Raw genomic sequence first — 16764 nt, forward strand, 5'->3', positions numbered from 1 at the left:
TTTTTTTTTAAGATTTTATTTATTTATTTATTTGACAAACAGAGATCACAAGTAGGCAGAGAGGCAGGCAGAGAGCCCGATGCGGGGCTTGATCCGGGGCTCGATCCCAGGACCCTGGGATCATGACCTAAGCAGAAGGCAGAGGTTTTGAGCCACTCAGGCGCCCCGGTTCTTACCTTTTTAAACTAAAAAATCATTTTCCCTAGAATATCAATATAAGGTACAAAAATTCAGATTGAAATAATTCCAAACAGACATTTGGAGAACTTTGCAATCTCTAAGTAGTCTTTTTTTTTAAGATTTTATTTATTTATTTGACAGAGATCACAAGTAGGCAGAGAGGCAGGCAGAGAGAGAGGAAGGGAAGCAGGCTCCCTGCTGAGCAGAGAGCCCGATGCGGGGCTTGATCCCAGGACCCTGGGATCATGACCTGAGCTGAAGGCGGAGGCTTTAACCCACTGAACCACCCAGGCGCCCCGCAGTCTCTAAGTAGTCTTGCTAAAAAATGATTACTTTAGGGTCAGGATTATTACATCTTTAGCTTTTAAATAGATCATCGAAAGGAAGGAAAATCCCTGAGCCTACATACTTTAAAACTTTCTGGGCTAGGGAATTATCTTTTTAAAAAAATAATGGAAATATGTATGTGGATATTGGTTCCTATCTTTTTTTTACTCTAATGTCTGGTTGTCTCAAACATGATAAATATAGTAACACCAAAGGAGACCATTCCAGGGGCTCCTGGGTGACTCAGTTGGTTAAGCGTCTGACTGTTGGTTTCAGCTCAGGTCACGATCTCTGGGTCATGGGATCAAGCCCCATCTCAGGCTCCCTGCTCAGTGGGCAGTCTGCTTCTCCCTCCTTCTCTGCCCCCCCACCCCCGCATCTATGCTCTCTCTCAATCTCTCAAATAAAGTCCTTTTTAAAAAAGTGTATTATCCTGATTTAAGGGAAGAAGACAGAGTAGAGGCATGGCAGCTCCACTGGAGAGCAGTGGGTCTCAGGAGTGGTAGCTGCTGGGGACGATGGGGCAGGAGAGCTGGCCCACATCCTGATGGTGCAGCTTCCCGCAGCTAAAGCAGCTCTCTGTCCCCCAGAGCGTAACCGGTTCACTCAGCTCAGGGTTTCCGAATGGCTTCGGTTATCACCTTTCTGTAGTGTACTTGCACTGCGTAGCTCCCTTGCAATTCGCCCATTCTTCTCAAAGAAAAAACAACAGAACAATAGCTTGATTAATCTTTTTTTTTTTTTTTTTAGATTTATTCACTTATTAGAGAGAGAAAGCGTGGGGTGGTTGGGGCAGAGGGAGAGAGAAACATAAGCAGACTTGGGGCTGAGGCTGAGTGGGAGCCCTTAGCAGGGCTCTATCTCCTGACCCTGAGTTCATGACCTGAGCTGAAACCAAGAGTCTGACACTTAATGGGCAGCGCCACCCAGGCCCCCCAAGCTTGATGAATCTTAAAATACAAAAGGAAAATCCCAAAGCAGTAAATGAAGTAAACATCGAAGATCTGTGTGTTACTAAATAAAGCAGCTTATTGTCAGTGTTGGTGTTCTAGGACTTTCCTGAATGTGATGGTTCGCATAATAAACACTGTGAATTGATAGGAAATGATGTGGGTCCACTAATACTGAAGAAGAAAGAGGTATAATAGTAGTGCATTAGAACTGAATTGAGTTGTGTGCTGTAAAATCTTATAACAACAATTTTTGTTCATGGTGTTTAGAAGATCTTTTAAATGGTGGGCTTAATTATTGCTACTGTGGAGTAATTATTTCTGTTAATTTGTTTTCTTGCTACACTGCTGTTTATGTTTGATACTTTGTATATTCAGTCATTTATATAGAAATTAAATTGTATGATCCTTTCATTCTTACTTCAAAGACTTAATGTATCTTCTGAAATAAACATTCTTCGTTGTAATTAACTGAGAAAAACATCTGAGTTTTTGGCAGTGGGTCCAAAGCTATTCCTTTGAATATCAAGATTTTTAGTAGAATCTAGACTTAAGATATTTCTCCCTACACTATTAGATACATTATTTTTCAGACCTCTTCTGTTTTGATGATTTCAGGTGATTTTCCTCTTTGACCTTCCACACTCCGTTCTTTTCAGATTAGTAAGAAAAATACTGCTCTCAAGAATTACCTGAGTTTGCAAAGAGATAAATGCTTCGCTTTATAAAGATTGTGTCTGATAAGTGTGAATATCCCAGTTTCAGAAAAGGCATGCACTGGATATGCAAAGTTCCAAAGGGGAACCGTTATTTACATTATAAAAGATTTGTTTACTTCATAAAAGACTTGATTGTGTCTTGTTTATGTGTGTTTTGTATTTGTATATGTATCTGTATCTTACATTCTGACTCAGTGTTGGGGTAGGATAGGGTGGCAAGAGTACTTACACTAAACTTACAAGCTGCTGCTTTTGAAGGTCAATTAGAAATAAACTAAAGAATATCTGAATTCATATTAAAATGATAAATAGCTCAGTGTTCAAAATTGTATACATTTTTCTCTTTATAACACTGTAAGCCAATAAAACATAAAACACAAAAAATTTGCAAAATAAACTTATTGGAGAATCTTTAAAAACAAAAAACAAGGTAAAGCTTCAGTGAAATAAAAAAGTAAGGTAAAATGGAGCTCAACCTCGGAACTTCTAGATTCTAGAACTTCTAGAACCTTCTTTTAAAATGTAGAAGTGGGGGGGCATCTGGGTGGCTCAGTTGGTTAAGCAACTGACTCTTGGTTTTGGCTGTGGTCATTATCTCAGGGTTGTGAGATTGAGCCCCGCTTCAGGCTTTACATTGGCCGTGGAACCTGCTTGGGAATTCTCTCTCTCTTCTTCTTCCTCTTCCCCCGAGCCCCGTCTCCCTCTCTTAAAAAAAAAAAAAAAAAAGAAAAAAGAAAAAAGAAAAAAAGAAATAAAAATTAAGTTAAAATTAAAAATGTAAAATGGACATCAGAGATACATTGTGTGAAATGGGACTTTTCGACAGTAGGCTCTGAGAAATCACAAAGGATGTCTTTCCTGTAAAACCAAAGAATTACAACTTTTCTTTGTAGAAATAGTTGCTCATTGTTAGAGACAGCCATTCTATTTTTTTTAAGATTTTATTTATTTATTTGACAGCGTGAGTGAGAGAGAGCAAGCATAAGCAGGGGGAATGGCACACAGGGAAGAAGCAGGCTTCCTTCTGATCAAGGAGCCTGATGCGGGGCTCGATCCCAGGACCCTGAGATCATGACCTGAGCTGAAGGCAGACGCTTAACCCACTGAGCCACCCAGGTGGCCCGAGGTAGCCATTCTGTATCTCTGTACTTAAAAGCAATTATTTTCTATGTAGAAGTAATTTGCATTCTGCTTTGTGTTCTCTGGTAAGGAACTGACAAAATGGTCTTCAGTGGTTGTTGTGTGATATATTAAATATTCCCAATCTGACCTTTTGAGTCTGTTGCTGTGATGGTGACAGTTGAGATTTTGTGGAAGAAAGAAAAATGGCAATAAAAATACTGTTCTTCTAGGATTTCTTTTAATTTACACATTTTAAAATAGTAGGGTTGGCCTCAGCCCAGTTGTCTCAAGCAGCCCTCTCACTAATCTTCACTAAGTCAGCAGCTAAGAGCCCAGTGGAGTTTGAATAGCCTAACAGGGTTTTCTCTCCTCGCTGGTGCGCGCTCTCTCGGGGATTGTCAGATGTGCTTCCGCAAAGACTCTGAACTCAGCAGAAGCATGGACAAATGTGATAAGAAACTGACTTTTCCCCCCTTTCTCTTGGTCAGTGTGCTGGAGAAGAGAAAAGAGTCGGTACGCGCACAGTGTTTGTTGGCAATCATCCAGTTTCAGAAACAGAAGCTTACATTGCACAAAGATTTTGTGATAATAGAATAGTCTCATCCAAGGTAAGTTGTTTTTTTTTTAATTCGGTAGATACATGTAGTGATTCATATAGTGAACCAGATAATGCACTTATCTGTGCCAAGGAAGCTGGTGTATTTGTATATGCATATGCATGGGTGGGCGCACCTGTACTGTATACCAGCTGTGGTCATCATCCCGCCAAAGGGCTGTTTTTCTTAAAGAGTATCGCTCTGTCTTGTTACAGCTGAAATACTATTGACTTGCTTTCCCTTATTATTCGTAGTGCCTGTTGATGATACCTACTACATTAAGCCTTAAAGCATGCTAAAACTATGAATTATCTACTTGCCCAAAGCTTCCTGAATTTCTCTTAAGGGGATGGACTAAGTTCTAAATGATATGCATTCTTTTGGAGGGTGCTGCAGTAGAATGACATTTATCTCTTTCTGTTCCACTGGGGAGCTCCTCAAGTACCCTCTTGCCTGACCATTTACTAGCTGTGTGACCTTGGCCAAATTAATCTCTGAGTGTGAATGTCCTCGTCAGTGAAACGGAGCTGATGTTGCATACCTAAAAGCACTCTCTATCGTTCCTAGTACCCAGTCGCCCTCATTCTACTAATATTAACTCGCTCGTCTTTACCTTTGGCTGACTAGGTTAGGTACTGGGTGCTAGATGGCAGATAATCGATAGACGGACAGATCTTGATAGATTGTCCTTACTTCTTCAGGTAGCCAGGCAAGGCAGTTGTAAGATGTTAGTGACAGTTGGATCACTGCAAGTTTGCGAACACCTAGGACCTGAAAGAAAATTATGCCCTTCCTTTAAAAATGCAACATTTGGTTTTCAAACACACATGTGATTTCTCGAGTGATGTAGTACAGATTATACATAAGTAGGAGATTAACATGTAAAATATGGACAGAATGAGTAAAAACTGTTCCCTAATGAGCATGTGTCTATGGGCCTATAGAACACTCTGAGTGTCTTTGGATAAAATGTCTATTTCCTGTTCATCTTGAAGCTTATGGCAGAAAATCTGTCCTCAGCCAGAAGTTTTCATACCTGTGCTCAGGATGGGGACTATTCCTTTGATTGAAAATTATTAATTCCCCCTGTAAGATCCAGGATAGCAGTAGTAGTCCTTTGACTCAGAATCATAGACTTACAGAACTGAAAGAGCCTACGAGATTATCTGTTCAACCTGTTGACTGTACAGGTGGAGAAGGCAAACAGAAACTAAGTTAGTGCCGTGGTCACCAAGCAGAGTAAGTGATAAAGCCAGGAGCAGAGCTGCTTTGTGAGGTCTGGTGGCTCTTCATAAAAAGCCCCTTTCATGTCACTGTACCACTGGGGCTCCTTTCTCTGTTTTCTCTCGTGTTTTGCATCAAAGAAAATCTAAAATACTTTCCAGGGAATTACTGTTTTCCATAGTGTGTTATGTGGAACAAGCTAATGTCACTGTCGTTGAACTAATCATAACCATTTTGTTGTAATATATTTCACGATTTCACATTGTAAAAGAACTAGAAGACTGTTTAATTGTCAAATCTTTTCATATGTAATATAATATTTCTCATATTTTATCTAGCTTCAGTTTTACTGGTAGACAAAACAGTACATTTGGGTATTTTTTTTAAATAGTCAAGAGCTCATAAAGCAAATAAAGATTGTTTCTGAACAGATTTGCATATCTACCTCTGTATCGGTATGTATCTTTTAGAAATCAGAGCAAAGAAGCGAACATTTCTGCATTGATAGACTAGCATCTCTCTTTTCTCTGTAAATATTCTATGTTGACAGTTTTTCTAGTTTACCATGCTTTTTCCTAAAAGCTCTAAAGCAGAAAAAGAGGAATTGATAGTGAACTACAGAAAAAGAATGAAATCTTAATACAATGAATAATTAGGAGAGGATAGTGTACATATAGTGTAGTGGTAAAGAGCTTCATCCTTGTAGACAGAAGACCTGGGTCTGAATTTAAAGTAAGGCATTGAACCCTTCCGTGTCTCAGTTTTCTTATCTGTAAAACAGAGACACTAACAGTACTTACCTCAGAGGATTGTGGTGAGTACAAAATAAAGTAATCCACAGTTTAAGTGCTGTGCTTGGCCTACAGTAATGACTCAGTAAATGGTAGATGGTCTTGTTAAATTACATTTCTGTGATTGGTATTACTGCAGTCCTGAGCAGTACTCATGATTCGCTCAGTCTCATGTGTTTCAGTTGTGTGGCTTGATCTCTCTTTAAAAGAGGCCTTTGGATCCATTCTGGAGAGAACAATATTTTCATAACTTGAACTTTTCCTTCCTCACATTGTCTTTTGACCAGAATATTTTATTGAAGAAATGTACAATTTATAGCGTATGTTAGCTGCCTTCCGGCTTTGTAGCAAGTGTTGACTTCCTTTTTTAACTCTTTGATGATAAAAATACCTTTCTGTTAATGGGTGCTTTTTATTTACTGATAGCACCAGTAATGCCTGGTAAAGACTGGGAGTAAGTCTTATTAATGCAGGGAACACTGAAGATAAACGCTTTGATCTAAATTTTACTTACTGATAAAATTGGTCTTCTTTTCTTCTAGCAGAACACAATACTTTTCCATAGAAAAACTTGTTCTCTGCGGCCTTCCTACTTTAGTACAATCGGCAGGAACCTTTGGGAATCACCAGAATTTTGTAGCTGGTACAAAATTTGGAAATCTCCTTCGGTAGCAAAAGGAACACTGATTGCTTGCTGCTAGGACTTTAAATTCCATCATATTTCCCCATTACACATTTTTTTTCTTTAAAAATTCTGAGCCTTAATCTTGAAGGTGCTTCAGTGGGTTAAGAATCTGAGCACCACCTAACTCTTTGAAGGTATGCCCGAGGTTAAATTTAGAACTCCTATGTGAAAGACTGTCTTGAATTTAAAGCTTCAAGCCTAAAATTACACTAGCAATCTCCCTCATTTCTAAAACTCAGATTTTCAGTAGACTTTATTGGACATTTCTTTGAATCTTTTTAGACTCCCCGGATGGTGCCTTTTTAGCTAGTTACTAAATCCTAGTGTCCTGGTAACTCCCTTTACTCTTTTGAATTTATGGGAGAAAGAGTGGTACTTTAAAAAAAAGAAAGTTCTGCTTCACCTTGGTAATGAGCAGTGGAGTAAATGGCCAGAACTTAAGATCAAGATTTCTTGTGCCTTCTTTGTACCAAACATTGTTCTAGGCAGCTGTGGTAAGGGGCTTATGGTGTGTTCCTTGACCCCGTGATAGCTCATGGCCTGACACAGGAAAGAGGAGGGCATATAGCAACAGTTTCCTATAATAGTAATACCCAGAGTTCCCCAAGGAAGCAGTTCATCTAATAAGTTAAAACAGTGGTAAACAAACAGTGGGGGCCTAGAAACAACAACAAAAATGTTCCCTTTTGATGTGTTAACACCCCACAGAGGACTCTAACAGTCCCTGATGTTTGTTTGTTTAATTAAAAACCCCTTAGTTAGGGAACAGAAGGTCAACAAGCCAGAAGCTCAGCTGTTAGCCTGTTGTGGGAGTTTTGCTTATTGTTTTAGAAAATTGATCTTAAGTCATTGGGACAGTTAAGTGCTGATCCTGGACTGTATCAGCTTCAAAGTGACTAGAGCAGTGGTTTTGACCCCTTTTGTTTTTGGTTACAAGCTGCCTTGGGAACCTGATAAAAAAGCGTGGATTCTCTTCCCCCAAATGATGCAAATGCACACAATTCTGTACTTCGTTTTTCATTGTTGCTTATTAAGTTTTGAAATTGCAGTAGAGTTAGCATACAGTGTTTTATGAGTTCCAGATGGCAGTATAGCGATTCAGCACTTCCAGACATCACCTGGTGCTCATCACGACAGGTGCATCCTTAATCCTCATCACCTGTTTCACCCAGCCCCGCCCCCAGCCCCCGCCTCTCAACCGTCAGTTTGTTCTCTGTCATTAACAGTCTGTTTCTTGGTTTGTCTCTCTCTCTCTCTCTCTTTCTTTCTTTTAACCTTTGTATTGTTTCTTAAATCCCACATACGTGTGAAATCATATTTGTTTTTCTCTGACTTATTTTGCTTAGCATTATACTCTCTAGCACCATCCGTGTTGTAATTGGCAAGATTTCATCCTTTTTTATGGCTGAGTAGTTTTCCGTCATGTATATACCCCGCCTCTTATCTATTCATCTGTCAGTGGATGAATGGGCTGCTTCCATGGTTTGGCTATTGTAAATAATGCTGCTAAAAACATAGGGGTGTATGTATCCCTTTGTATTAGTGTATTGTATTTTGGAAATAAATGCCCAGTAGTTTGAGGACTGGATCATAGGGCAGCTCTGTTGTTAACTTGTTGAGGATCCTCCATACTGTTTTCCACAGTGGCTTCACCAGTTTGCACTCCCACCAACAGTGCAAGAGGAACACTTCCTTTTTCTCCGCATCCTCACCAATACCCATTGTTTTTTGTGTTTTCTGTTTTAACCATCGTGACAGGTGTGAGGTGCTATCTCACTGTAATTTTGTAGTTCATTTTGAATGACCTCCCTTAAGGCACTTCCATGAATCCTGGGCAAAGAACCTTCTGGGTTGGCATGTTAGGTTGTAATGCAGCTCCTTTACTGAATATGTTTGCCTTCATTTATCTTCATTTTCTTGGGATTCCCTGAATCCTGAGCCCATAAGAGAGGTTAGTAGTAAATTCACATATATTGTGTCATGCTCTGCAACTGTGGCATTTCAGTCAACTTACCTAATTTATTTTTTTTTAAGATTTTATTTATTTATTTGATGACACAGATTACAAGTAGGCAGAGAGGAAGGCAGAGAGAGAGTGAGAAGCAAGATCCCTGCTGAGCAGAGAGCCCGATGCGGGGCTCGATCACAGGACCCTGGGATCATGATCTGAGCCGAAGGCAGAGGCTTTAACCCACTGAGCCACCCAGCCGCCCCTCAACTTACCTAATTTAATGGATATTTTCTCACCATATTTGTGGTGGAGATCGTTTAATTGTAAATTTAGATCTTTTAGGTTAAGAAACCTTTCTTTCTGGTTTCTGGTCTTTATTAAGATATCTAGAAAATTCACCTTCTCATGGGGATTTTAAAAAAAGATTTTATTTATTTATTTGACAGACAGAGATCACAAGTAGGCAGAGAGAGAGGAGGAAGCAGGCTCCTTGTGGAGCAGAGAACCCGATGCGGGGCTGGATCCCAGGACCCTGGGATCATGACCTGAGCCGAAGGCAGAGGCTTTAACCCACAGAGCCACCCAGGTGCCCCTCTCATGGGGATTTTTAAATGATTTTGTCCTTGAGCTTAAGATATTAGTGAGAAAGTCTATGTGATTCAACAGTTGGCCCAAGAGTTTTCTTCTGTCCACGTACTACTTAGCATTGAACCTTTAACCTGTTACAGTTACCAAAGCCCAGTGTGGTGTGTTGTTGATTAAAGTGAAAGCCCTTCATGACCCAGGGTGACGAGTACACCTCAGCTGTCTCAGAGGTGGAGGGGGGCGTTGATGATAGGGACAGAGTTATATCAGTATGGTGATCAGACTCCAGTGGTTAGCTGAGCCAGAGGGATTAATTTGTTTGTTCATCCATCCAACTAATTTATTGAGTGTCTTTGTGTCAGCTAGGTGTTGGGAGAAAAGTAATAAGAAGACGAACAGCCTGTCTTTATGAAACATATTGCCTATTGAGGGAGAAACTTTAATAAAAAGTGCACACATCTATGGTTATTCACTGTAACGAGTATTATTAAGGAAGTATAGAGTGACCTGAGAACGCCTGACAAGGAACCTAATTTAGATCAGGTCAGGGAAAGCAGAAGTTGGGGACTAGATGACCCAACTGTGATGCTGCAAATGAAAACTTCATTTCTTATATAGTATACCTCTAAGTGTATGCTTATTTGTATGTGTGAGGTGTGGGTTTTAACATGTTTTCAAAGTATTTTGATAATCTGGCCCATATGAGTTGTTATTAGGGTTTTTCAAGTTTTCCTTCTAATAATACTTTTTTTTCCTTCCTCCCATATAGTATACACTTTGGAATTTCCTCCCAAAGAATCTCTTTGAACAGTTTAGAAGAATTGCAAATTTTTATTTTCTCATCATTTTTCTTGTGCAGGTAAGAGTTCCACAAACAACCATTCCCCTTTTAGAAAACTTAATTACTCCAAACAAATTTTCAATCCATTTCTAACTTAAAAATGCCCTGTGTCTAAAAAGGTGTTTCAGGACCTGTTTTAATAAAACTTTGTAAAGTACTAATATTATAGTTTAAGATTTATATGATTTTACATATTTCCAAAAGTAGCAATTTTACTAGAAAACCTGTTGAGAATTTGTTACTTTAAAAACTTTCATAGACTTTGTATCTTTGTTCATCCTAGAAGGACATATATTGTGTATCATTAAATACAATGACATATATTAAAGTTTAAAATAGTTCAAATTAATAGTTTTACTTCATTAAACACCAGATTCAGCTTAATTGAAAATTTATCACTTTTCTTCCTGATACCAGTTTTGCTCTTCCTCATTCATTTACTTTACGTGTGAAAGCCTGATAGATTTGATCTTCTCTATGTTTCTGCTAATGTTTTGTGTTTTAAATTTTAGACATCTTAATTGCCTCTTCCACCTTTAAGACTATGAGCTATTACAAGTTTTCCCTCACCAAAATTACCCCCAGAAAATTTTATTACAGTAAGGATATTTTTCCCGCATTTCATTTTTTTTTTTTTAAATTTTTTTTTTAATTTATTTGACAGACAGAGATCACAAATGGGCAGAGAGAGGGGTGCGGGGGGGAAGCAGGCTCCCCGTCTAGCAGAGAGCCCGATGCGGGGCTCGATCCCAGGACTCTGGGATCATGACCTGAGTGGAAGGCAGAGGCTCAACCCACTGAGCCACCCAGGCGCCCCTCCCGCATTTCATTTTTTAAACGAAGCAAAAACATCCTCCCAATGAAATTGCTCAAATGCCTTGTTAATGTTAAGTGCTTCTGTTTATCCACTTTGAGGCTTTGAGTAAATGGTACTGTAATTTAATTTAGCCCTGCTGCTTAAAACCAATCTGGGTTGTGATATGGGAAAGAGCTAATTTCAGTCTCAAATGATGGGGCATTTGAAAAGGAGCTACCCTAGATCCATGGTAAGATACCTTACAAATAGCATAAAATAAACCATACAAAATTATCCCCAGGAGAGTCATTCTTTGTCGTGTGCAGCACAGTTCAGTTTGGTTCAGTGGATGTATATCAACCACCTACTGTGTGCCTTGGGGTTTTCCAGATAACAAAGAAGATCAAGACAGGGTTTTTCTGTCCTTAAGGAATGTATGTTACACTCATATAGCCATTTAATTTCTTTTTTTTTTTTTTTAAGATTTTATTTATTTATTTGACACAGAGAGAGATCACAAGTAGGCAGAGAGGCAGACAAAGAGAGAGGGGGAAGCAGGCTCCCCGCCGAGCAGAGAGCCCGATACGGGACTCGATCCCAGGACTCTGAGATCATGACCTGAGCCAAAGGCAGAGGCTTAACCCAGTGAGCCACCCAGGTGCCCCATCCATTTAATTTCATGCAGTACAAGTCATAAAAGTCACATGAGCAACATGCTGTGGGGTACAGTGGGAGTTCATAGGTCTTTCTAGCCAAGAGGAGCTTAAGAAGACTTCAAAGAGTAGATGATACCTGAATTAAGCCTTGAAAGATTAGAGCAAGTTAACCTGGTGAAGAATGCCAGATGGATATCTTGGGCTGTGCATGAAGGCCCACAGCCACATAAAAGCGTGTATCTCTAACTCGGGGCATGTGGCAGAGCCTGGCCTGGGTGGGGATAGAGATGAGAGTGAGTTGCCAGGGCAGAGTGAACCCATGGTCCTCTGTCCCTCAGATCTCGTCCTCTCTCTTGGTATTTGTTGTTTCAGTGAATGACAACAACATCGACCCAGTCATGTTCACCAGACACTTAGAAGAGTCATCTCTCATCACCCCTGACAAGAAATTCCTTGTCATTCGTACTTTTTTTTTTTAAAGATTTTACTTATTAGAGAGAACGAGAGACCACAAGCAGGCAGAGCAGCAGAGGGAGGAGGAGAAGCAGGCTGCCTGCTGAGCAGGGAGTCCGATGCAGGGCTCAATGCCAGGACCCTGGGATCATGACCTGAGCCGAAGGCAGACACTTAACCGACTGAGCCACCCAGGCGCCCCATTCCTATGTAGGAGTCTACTGCTATGGGGCACGAACAAGGTGATGGCTTGGACAAGGGGGATAGCAACAGACATGGAAAGAACTTCCACAAATCCAGGAGGATGATCTTCTGGAAATGTAATTCTGTTCCTGGGACTGCTCCTTGCCTGAAAGCTCTAGTTACTTCCGACTGTGGGATAAACAATGAACTCTAGCCTAGAGGCCCTGCTTGGGCTTGCCTCTGTCCCCATCTCCAGCCCCATCTTACACCACACTCTCTCCTGCCTCTGGCTTCCTTTATTTTTTTGACACGCATCCCCCACCACCACTCGTCCGCCTCCTACCGTAGAGACGTTGTCTGTGCTGTTCTCTGTGCCTGCCCGGAAGCCTGGCCTTCGTGCAGTTAACTCTGCTTTACTCTCTAGATTTCAGTGGTTCACTTGGTTGACGGTAAATGATTGCTTCTGTTTCGTGGAGGGCATTAATCCAAACTGGAATGAAACCTAAGCCTGAATTAGAACTGTTTCTTTACACTAATTGCTCTGTGGATTGCTTTTGTTTTAATGAAAGTTAACATTGACCCTGCTACCAGGATACGTCTTGTCTGTATTTCTGCCCGAAATGGTTGCATCATGAGCCCTGTATATGAGCGAATGGCATATGTTCCTCTTACATTCAATTTAATTTCTTTACCTAGGTCACAGTGGACACACCGACTAGCCCAGTTACCAGTGGACTCCCACTCTTCTTTGTTATAACTGTTACAGCCATCAAGCAGGTAAATTTCTTATGTACAATTATGCCTGCATTTCAGTCCCATCTGGTTTGAATTTCATTGCCAAAGGTCCTTTTTCATTTTTATGTAGAGTGGGCAGCATCCTTGATTCCTACGGAAAACATATTAAAATGACCATAAGGTACTTCTTTAATTTCTTTTGCCTTTTTTTTCCCCTTAGTATTTGTGTTCTGGGTTTGTAACCCTAAAAGAAAGAAGGTAGAAGGTACAGCTCAGTCAGGAGATGAGAGGTGAATTTTTAAAAAATATTTTATTTATTTATTTGACAGAGAGAGAGAGGGAGAGAGATCATAAGTAGGCAGAGAGGCAGGCAGAGAGAGAGAGAGGAGGAAGCAGGCTCCCTGCTGGGTAGAGAGCCTGGTGCGGGGCTCGATCTCAGGACCCTGAGACCATGACCTGAGCCGAAGGCAGAGGCTTTAACCGACTGAGCCACCCAGGCGCCCTGAGAGGTGAATTTTTAATGTATCTAAGTTTTTTTCAGTGTGTTCTGTCTTTCTGAAAAATTCCCAGTGTGGTAAATTTTTGTTGTTGTCGCCTAAAGCAGAGAACTCAAGAGTCCAAGTACTTGGTGTTTGTTTTCTTCCATGATGCTGCTGAAGTGGGTGGTGGGCAGAGGACACTTATTCTCACTTTTCGTCAACGCTGACAATTGCCATGGTTTCTGATGCTGATGACTTGGAAATATTTTGACCCTCTTATATGATAGTATCTTTGAAAAATTCCACATGAAATTGAAAGTGGAAAAGGGAAGCTGGAGGTAAAGGGTGGGTTAGCAACATTTATCATGTATTGGAACAGTCCATAGTACCTGACTGATGGCAGACATACTTTTAGAGAGTAACTTACCAAAGAGCTTTAAAAACTATCCTCAAGAACTTCGAAAATGAAGGTCTGTTTAATAGAATTTTGAACAAGGTTACCTTTCCTCTTGGGGTTATCTGGTCTTCTATCTTGCCTACCGGAAACTGCAAGAATATTTTATCAAGTGTTTGGTTGCTAAATAAAGACTTCTGGAATGTTCTTTCCCTTAGGCTGTTAGGATTATTTTCTTTAACATCATAGAATTGCTGGTTCCAAGAATAGCCTGTATGGCTTACAAAAGCTCTTACTGATTCATTTTACTCTCTATACTAGTTCATCTTAGTGCCTCTCTTTCCTCACTGACATCACAGAAAGTGCCATAGGAAGTGATAGCCTAGCATTGTCATAAAGAGGGACAGAACAGGGATGAATATAGCATTGGAGAAAAAAGCAGAAGGCGATCAAGAGATTTTTTTCAAACAGTTCCATTTGAAAAGGTACAGACATTATTCTAAAGAAAAAAAGCAATGTGATGTAAAAAAGGAGAAGAGGTCATGCTCAAACAAATGAACATCCTCTTTCCTTAGTTCTTTTGGCTTACATTTACTTCATACAAAAAACCCAGACTAAAATGAGCCATTAGACCTTTCCCTGATTACTTTTAACTCTAAAAAATGAACACCAGTTTATGGTTTCCTTTACTACCAGTGGAGAAGTTTAACTGTTGGCTTCCAAAACTTGTCGTGGATTCTGTGTCAAAAATAACCCTAACTTGCCTTTTCAATTCTCTGTCCCTGGGGAGGAATTCGATTTCCTCAGCAATGATCACTCCTAACCGTCTACTACAGAAGAATATATTTAAGTGATTAGAGCTAGAAAATAAAACCCAGGGAAAAAAAATGGTCACATTAAAAGGTAGATAAATTAACATTAACTTGAATAAGAGTAGAATTAGAAGAGTAAATCATAGCCTTTCACATTTGAAGAATATTAAGGTTCTGATGCCTGTGTTTTCATTGATACTTATCTGTAGAATGGAGAAACCTTTCAACGGTAAAGCTATTTGCCTAAGAGGTATTTTGAAAGCGTATCTTAGTTTTTGCTGTAAACATGAACAATGTTGTCTCTTTAGCACTGTGAGTTGCAATTAATCCATCAGTGTAAATACCTGCTGGTGATTCATAGAGGGGGATATAGAAATTTATTAACTTCACTGCATTATGTGAGCTTGACTGTAGTTGTTTTTATTCTAGGGATATGAGGATTGGCTGAGACACAGAGCTGACAATGAAGTCAACAAGAGCACTGTTTACATTATTGAAAACGCAAAGCGAGTGAGAAAAGAGAGTGAAAATATCAAGGTATTTTTGTAGTTCTTTTTTTTTTTTTTAATTGTGGTAAAACACAGCATTTTAGAATATACAATTGAGTATATTCATGTTGTTATGCAACCATCAACACTTTCGAGTTCCAGAACATTTTCATCACCCCAAAAGGTAACCCCCATAGGCATTAAGTAAGTAGTCATGCCACATTCCTCCCTCCCCCAGGCCCTGGCAACCACTAATCCTCTTCCTGTCTCTATGGATTTACCTATTCTAGATTATTTCACATAAATGGAATCCAACACTGTGTGGCCTTTTGTGTCTGCCTTCTCTCACTTACTGCAGTGTTCTCAAGGTCTCTTCTTACTACAGCATATATTAGCAATTCATCATACAGTTACACCACCTTTGCTTCATCCATTCATCAGTTGATGGACCTTTGGGGGTCTTTCCACCTGTTGGCTATTAGGAGCATTGCTGGTACGAATATTCACGGTCAAGTTTTTGTTTGGTCACCTATTTTCAGATCTTTGCAGTATATACTTAGTAGAACCGCTACATGATATGGTAGTTCTGTGTTCAACTATCTCATGAACCAGCAAGTTGTTTTGCACAGCAGCTGGGCCATTTTACACTCCACCGGCAATGCATGAGAATGCCAAGATAGTAGCATCTTTTACTACCAGCCAAGTTCTTTTTTATTTATTTTATTTTCTTTTTTAAAGATTTCATTTCTTTGACAGAGATCACAAGTAGGCAGAGAGGGAAGCAGGAGGGGTGGGGGGAAGCAGGTTCCCCACGGAGCAGAGAGCCCGATGCGGGGCTCGATCCCAGGACCTTGAGATCATGAACTGAGCCGAAGGCAGAGGCTTAACCCACTGAGCCACCCAAGTGCCCCATATTCGAGTTCTTGCATGGACATAAGATTTTAATTTATTTGGGTAAATATCAAGGAGTGTGCTTATTGGATTGTTTGGTAAAAGCATGTTTCATTTTGTAAGAAGCTGCCAAGCTATCTCCAAAGAGGCTTTTCATTTTGCATTCCCATTGGCACCCAGTGGGAGTTCCCGGTTCTCCACATCCTGGCCAACATTTGTTGTCAGTGTTTTGGGTTTTGGCAATTCTAATAGGTTTGTAATGGTATCCCATTTTTATTTTAATTTGCATTTCCCGAATGACATAACGGTGTTCAACATCTCGTCATATGCATCCTTGATATCTGAATATCTTCTTTCATGAGGTTGTCTAGTCAAGACTGTACCCATTGTTGAATCAGAGTGCTCATTTTCTTATGGTTGAGTTTTAAAAGTTTTTCTTAATATTTTAGTTAATAGCCTTTTATCAGATATGTCTTTTATAAATATTTTGTCCCAAAGTATTATTTTTTAAATTTCATTTTGTTTTTGTGATCAAAAAGCATATAACATTAAATTGAGCCTCTTAACCATTTTTTTTTTAAAGTATAATCTCCATTTTATTTTTTTTTTTTCGGAGAACAGTTTTTCTTCAGTGCTTAAGGACTTAGCTCCTTATGTGGGCTTTGGTGGGGGTGGTGAGGTAACACCCACAGGTCTAAATTGGTGAGGGTGTTGGGCCCTTCCGTGCTTCAGGAGAGCTTCTGGAATAGCTTGCTGGGAATGGCACAGCTTGGGCAGTAACGTAGTCTCACAGACAGCTTGGGACATAGGTCTAGCAGACCTATTTGCTTTGGAAATGCCCCTGATGGCGGTGGTCTGTACTGTGGTCCGAATAACAAACTTCTCAATGGCCTTGACTTCGGCCCG

The 16764-nt window shown here is 40.0% G+C and overlaps 1 protein-coding gene across 8 annotated transcripts in view; it reads left to right on the forward strand.

Moving 5' to 3' along the window:
* ATP11C (ATPase phospholipid transporting 11C) overlaps nucleotides 1-16764 on the forward strand; it is a 182423-nt gene that overhangs the window by 81729 nt on the left and 83930 nt on the right. For 7 of the 8 annotated variants that reach the window (XM_047715057.1, XM_047715055.1, XM_047715059.1 and 4 more), the window contains 4 exons: nucleotides 3787-3906; nucleotides 9900-9989; nucleotides 12756-12836; nucleotides 14909-15016. In XM_047715057.1, the coding sequence (XP_047571013.1) occupies nucleotides 3787-3906; nucleotides 9900-9989; nucleotides 12756-12836; nucleotides 14909-15016 (399 nt within the window). The remainder of the gene's footprint in view (nucleotides 1-3786; nucleotides 3907-9899; nucleotides 9990-12755; nucleotides 12837-14908; nucleotides 15017-16764) is intronic. The other variant, XM_047715061.1, reaches the window with a different exon arrangement.

Source organism: Lutra lutra, chromosome X (assembly GCF_902655055.1).
Source record: "Lutra lutra chromosome X, mLutLut1.2, whole genome shotgun sequence".
Lineage (NCBI taxonomy): Eukaryota > Metazoa > Chordata > Mammalia > Carnivora > Mustelidae > Lutra > Lutra lutra.